The following is a 6,284-nucleotide window of genomic DNA, read 5'->3' as shown; positions in this document are numbered from 1 at the left end:
AAAAAAAAAAAAAAAACCCAGAAGAATCTTCAAAGCTCTAGGAGAAACTATGGGGAAATTATTTTATACTTCCAGAGTAGAGATAAACCCATGTTGACACAAGTCACAGAAGGTGTACAAGAAGAGGTGATATAATACTCAATGAGAAAAGATACAGAGTATGTGTATGGTGTGATAGTATATGACAGTATGATAACTCTAGTATACCCCGTATCTGGGATGCTACTACATACTTTTTTAAAGATGTTAAAAGGTAGCTTTGGAAGGATACATTAAAAAAAAAACAGTAACTTAGGCAACCTGTGAAGGTGGTACTGGGCCACAGGAGTGGATAATTTATAAAGGTTGTCAAATTTAGAACCAGTTAAGTGTAGCAGTCACTAAAATTTTAGTTACTGGAACATAAGTGAGCGAAGAATTCAGCCCGCTCATTGGACCTTCAATGTTTATAAAAATTGCCCAATGGAATTGCTTGTATTTTCTAAGTATAAAATCTATCTGCCAAAATGATACATTTTCCTCGGTGCAAATTGCGTCACTCACCCTCCCTTCTTTCCGGTTGAGTTACATTTAATAGAATCTCCAGCACAACGATAAATAAGAGGGAAACATTGGATCTGTATATTTTGTTTCTTATTTTGATTTTGCTTTCTTGCCATAAGAAATATTTTTATGCAAATTTGTTAACTTTTTCCAGTTGGCTTTTGGATGTTATATTTTATTTTTTAGAAACAAAAACCTTGTAAAGATCGAACAAAGATAAATACATTCAGAAAAGAAATCTGAATTTGTTAACTTTTTCCAGTTGGCTTTTGGATGTTATATTTTCACCAGAATGATTTTCTTAAAATAGCCAGCTAAATTTCCTCTGGTACTGTTGAATTCTCTGTTCTTCTGATTTTGTCCCTTTTCTAATTCTCAAATATTTGATTCCTGCAAAACTTACTTTGTTACAGGGAGAAAAGGTCTCCCTGCGAAACAGAGCTCTGGAGGATTCTTTCTGTCTTTGCTCCCTGGATAACTGCCAGGGTGTGTGCGGTATTTCCTTAGGGACGACCTGGCCCAGCTGCCCTTCCTGACCATGTGCATTAAGGAGAGTCTGCGGCTGCATCCTCCAGTTCCATTGGTCTCCCGCTGCTCTACCCAGGACATTGAGCTCCCTGATGGCCGGGTCATCCCCAAAGGTGCCCACAATGGCAGAGGGACGAGGCTCCTGGGCAGGAAGAGGATCCCATCAAGCAGTGGGGCCCAGTTCTGACTGTCCTCTCTTCTGCTACAGATGTCATCGTACTCATCAATATTTTAGGAACCCATCACAACCCAGCTGTGTGGCCGGACCCAGAGGTGCTGACTTGCTCCACTTTTTTTTACCCCTTCCAGGGGCCCTAGAGGAGGGGGCAGGACTTTGACAGGGAACTGGAGGTTACCTCCTCCCCCTACTACTAGACACACTCACCTGTCTCTCCAAGGCTGGCTGTCCTGGGAGACCCCACCCAGCACGCCTGTCTCCCTCTCTCCTCCAGGTCTATGACCCCTTCCGCTTCGATCCAGACAAAGTCAAGGAGAGGTCACCGCTGGCTTTTATCCCCTTTTCCGCAGGGCCCAGGTAAGTTTGGTGTGTGTCCCAGGCAGGGACTGAGAGATGGGTTCAGGGGTCTGGGCAATGACAGTAGGAAAAGGTGAGGTGATGGGGAGCTGCAGATGGTCAGAGATTCAGCTCTCCTTCCCTGCTCCCCAAAGTTAAGGGCATGGGGGTCACCAAGAAGGGAGAAGATGTGCTAGAGCTTTTGTCTGTTGCTGTGAGTTTGGACTGGAGTTTGGGCCAGGCTGGGGGTTATGCAGGCTCACGGTGGGCGGGGGAGAAGTCCCACACAGACTTAGCTCCCCTCTGTGCCCCGCAGGCTGATTTGGTTGCGGGGGTGGGGTTGGGGGTGGGGTGGGGTGGTCACTATGCAGAGGAGATTGGGTCATTGGTCCTGGGCGAATTCTGAGTCCATATCCCTACCCCCAGGAACTGCATCGGGCAGGCCTTCGCCATGGCCGAGATGAAGGTGGTCCTGGCGCTCACGCTGCTGCGCTTTCGCGTCTTGCCGGGCCACTCCGAACCCCGCAGGCTGCCTGAGCTGATTCTGCGCGCGGAGGGCGGTCTTTGGCTGCATGTAGAGCCGCTGAAGGCGGGCGGGCAGTGACCCGGCGACACGCTCCCTCCTCCCCTCCCCCAAGCTTTGCCGGTTCCTGGGAATAAAACTCTGCAGTCGCCTCTGCCCGAACCTCATCCACGGCCAGCAGGGGGCGCTCGGGCACTGCGGGGATCCAGGGGGTGGGCTTGATGGGTGGAGGCGGGGCTGGTCTCTGAGAGCCACACCCCGACAGCCTCGGTGGCTGAGCTCAGCACTCCTGCGCCTGTCGCTGGTTCTCTCAGAGTCCAAGTATGGACTTTATTCTACAGGAGATAAGGAGCCATGGGAGGTGTTTGAGCATGAGAGGGCCACAGTTAAGGCCAAATTTAAGAGGCAAGACGAAGGCTCTGAGTCAGAGAGAGGACTCCTAGAGGCGGATCCCTTCACCTACTGAGGGGTGTCCCAAGACGCCCCCACAGAGCCCACTGACCAGCCCATAGCACAGAGGAGGAGGCCTGCAGCTCCCACCCTGGCAGCCTGTCCAGGATTCCTAGTTCCCTTCCTGCTCTTGCCAATGTCCCACACCTGTGTCCACCCTTCCTGGTTGGTCCCATCGGTGATCTCTTCCCCTACCTTCGGGGAGTCCCTCACTCCCTTCTTTGATGCTGCCTGGGCAGCCTGGACAGCACATACTGATTTAACCCACTTAGGAGCTCTCACAAGAGGGTGGGTGGGGAGGCTCATCACCACCCTTTCCCCTCTGGGTTCCTCCTTCATTCCTATCACAGGCCACCCTGACCCATCTTGAAGGGGGCGGGGGCAGTGCCATCCTGTTTCACTGGAGATCCAAAGCCAGACCTCTGGCCACAAATACCAGGGATACAGAGCCAGACTGCTTGGGCTCAAGTCTGGCTTCTGCTGTGATTTGGGCAAGTTAATGTCCCTCTCTGTGCCTCAGTTTCCTCGATCATATAATGAGGACAACAATGCTGCCTACCTCAGGACTGTCGTGAGGGCTGATTAAAAACGGCTTAGAGCTGTATCTGGTGCACAATTAATGCTCAAAAATGTGGCCATTATTACTACCTGTTCCAGAAAGGCTGCTGAAGCACGCGGCCTTTCAAGATACTTATTCCTGCTATGACTTTTAAGAGTGTGCCTTGGACTCAGAAGCAAGAATTGTAATATATTCATGCTCATTAAATCAAGTCTTTTCCCCACAAAATCTGTGCATACAGAAAGCAATTTTTTTCTGAGAGTGCAAAGAGGTAGAGAATGAAAGTAACTTCAGTTAATGTCTCAAAATAGTGTCCTGCTACAAACAGTGATCTCTTCTCACAGGGTAAGGGACTTGTACCATTGAGCCCTGCTGAGTCCTCGAATCTCCTCTCCAGCTGATCACCCCCATTCAGCCACCCTAGCCTTGATCCTAATACATCTTTTCTTGTCCTTGCATCTTTGGCAGAGATGGGTTACCTACATTTACGTAAATCTATTTTCTGTTCTTTCTATTCTGTTCCATTGACCCACTGTCTTTCACTGATACCACAACATCTGGATTATGGTAGCTCTATATTGTCTTGAACCCGGACAGGGCCACTCTTCCAACTTTGTTCTACTCCATCAACATGGTATTAGCTATTATAGGTGTTTTGTCTTTCCTTATAAATTTTAGAATTATTTTGTTGGTATCCACAAAATCACTTCCTAAGATTTTTATTGGGATAGTACAGAATCCATAGATCAAGTTGGGTAGAACTGACATTCTGTCAATATTGAGTTTTTCATACCGTACAATAAATGCCCAGTGAGGCTCGGCGCCTGTGGCTCAAGTGGCTAAGGTGCCAGCCACATATACCTAAGGTGGCAGGTTCAAATCCAGCCTGGGCCAGCCAAACAACAATGATGGCTGCAGCCAAAAAAAGCCGGGCATTAGCCGGGTGTCGTGGTGGGCACCTGTAGTCCCAGCTACTTGGGAGGCTGAGGCAAGAGACTCGCTTGAGCCCAGGAGTTGGAGGTTGCTGTGAGCTGTGATGCCATGACACTCTAGCCAGGGGGACAGTTTGAGGCTCTGTCTCAAATAAATAAATAAATGCCCAATGAGCACCAGGGGGCCTGGGTTGGCTTTGTGCCAGCTGCTTACAAGGACAAGCATCTGCCAGAAATAAGGCTTCACTGGAAAGGCGGCCACCGCCTCTCCTGTTATGCAAAGCACCTTCTTTTGTCTGTTTGTTTGTTTGTTTGCAATTTTTGGCCTAGGTTTGAACCCGCCACCTCTGGCATATGGTGTCAGTGCCCTACTCCTTTAAGCTACAGGCGCCGCCCCGAAGCACCTTCTTGAGGAACCTGGTACTAAACATTTCCTAGACAACCTGTTTCTGAGTCAGAGTTTCATTCCTAGTAGAGCAGCTCCCTTGCTGTGATCTACAAAAGTTGGTCAGTAAGACAAACAAGGGTTTCTTCTGCTGGCTGCCCTGCATTTGTCCATCCATCTATCCTCTGTCTGCCCTTAGGGACTCAGGACAATGTGCCCTAAAGGGACCCACTGAAATTGCAGCAAAATGGTGTGGAAAACACCAGGATGAGAGAGACATGGCTCTCTTAGTAGGGCATATTGTGAGCTCTGTGTTACATGTGATAATGGCATGGAGGTTATATCTTTAAAAGGAGGTGTTATGTGTCAGAGGTACACACTTAAGTCATTATGGATTAATGTAATACAGTGTTGGGGCTTTCTTAACAACATTATAGCAGATTTGTGGCAGAGATATAAATGAAACAGAATTGGTTTAGTGTTTACAATTATTGAAAGTGAGACATCAAAAATTATATCTTTCTTCTACTTTTGTACCTACTGGAAATTTCCACGTAAAAATGTAATCAATGAAATTTATCTATTATTATTTTTTTTAACAGCACTTAAAAATAAACTCAGTGGCTGAGCTCCGATAGCTCAGCGGCTAAGACACCAGCCACATACACTGTGATGGCGCGTTCAAACCCAGCCCAGGCCTGCCAAACAATAATGACAACTACAACCAAAATATAGCTGGGCATTGTGGCAGGCACCTATAGTCCCAGCTACTTGAGAGGCTGAGGCAAGAGAATCACTTAAGCCCAGGAGTTGGAGGTTGCTATGAGCCGTGATGCCATGGCACTCTACCAAGGGCAACATAATGAGACTCTGTCTCAAAAAGAAATAAATCAGTGGGAACACATATATCGTGCATTTTCTAAGGGTTCATGGCAAATCTAAGTGTAGAGTATAAATGTCTTAACACAATAATTAAGAAAGTGAAGTGAAAGCTATGTTAACCAGTTTGATGTAAGCATTCCAAATTGAATATAAAACCAGCACATTGTACCCCATAAACACATAAATGTATACAGCTATGATTTAATAAAAAATAAATAAATAAAAATAAACTCAGTGACATTGGAGTAGAAAGGAAATGTCCTAGCCTGTGTACACAAAACTTCCATAAATACAGTGCTTAACAGTAGAATATTGAAAACATTCTATTCTAAATAAGAAACAATCTATTCCCACTGTTGTTACTTCTCTTTAACATTTATAATGTGGGACCTTGCCCAAGTACATAATAAAAAATCAGAAAAATATTAAAGATTGAAAAGGATGATACAAAACTATCACAATTCATAGATGGGATCAGGTTGTACTATGACAGAAATATGCAAGAATCTACACAAACAACTTTTTGGAAGTTTTAAGTGTGTATCACATTGTTTCATTCCAAATTGGTATACAAAGATTAACTACAGTTTTATGCAACAAGAATAAATTTAAAGAAAAAGAAATGTATAGAAAGGTGGTATTTACAATAGCATGGAATACATCACATATTCGCAATACATTCAGATATTTTAATGTTTTTAAGTAAAAAAAATGGATGAAACTGTGTACAAACATATATAGAAGACCCAAATAAATGGTTAGTTGTAACTTGTTCCTGAATTAGAAACTCATATTGTCAAGATATAATTCTCAGGAAATTCAGTGAGAACTTACATTGCAGGAGAGACATGAGCAAGACGGCAGAGTAGGTGATCCCAGCCTCTCTTCTATCTATAAAGAATTTGGCAGCAAATCATGAATGAAGATAACCCTGAAAGAGCTCAGGAATCCACTGAAGAAGGTACTTC

The 6,284-nt window shown here is 45.3% G+C and overlaps 1 protein-coding gene across 1 annotated transcript in view; it reads left to right on the top strand.

Annotated features, from left to right (window-relative positions):
- The window catches only part of LOC100950748 (phylloquinone omega-hydroxylase CYP4F11-like), a 16,167-nt gene extending 12,822 nt beyond the window's left edge, over positions 1-3,345 (top strand). The window contains exons 10-13 of the mRNA XM_012809384.2: positions 1,051-1,184; positions 1,280-1,344; positions 1,524-1,606; positions 2,012-3,345. Of these exons, the coding sequence (XP_012664838.1) occupies positions 1,051-1,184; positions 1,280-1,344; positions 1,524-1,606; positions 2,012-2,189 (460 nt within the window). The 3' untranslated portion in view covers positions 2,190-3,345. The remainder of the gene's footprint in view (positions 1-1,050; positions 1,185-1,279; positions 1,345-1,523; positions 1,607-2,011) is intronic.
- The last annotated feature ends 2,939 nt before the right edge of the window (positions 3,346-6,284 follow it).

This window comes from Otolemur garnettii, unplaced genomic scaffold (genome assembly GCF_000181295.1).
Source record: "Otolemur garnettii isolate 467f Iridium unplaced genomic scaffold, OtoGar3 scaffold00105, whole genome shotgun sequence".
Classification (NCBI taxonomy): domain Eukaryota; kingdom Metazoa; phylum Chordata; class Mammalia; order Primates; family Galagidae; genus Otolemur; species Otolemur garnettii.
Note: the sequence above shows the minus strand (reverse complement) of the source record. Positions and strands in the feature narration are given on the sequence as shown.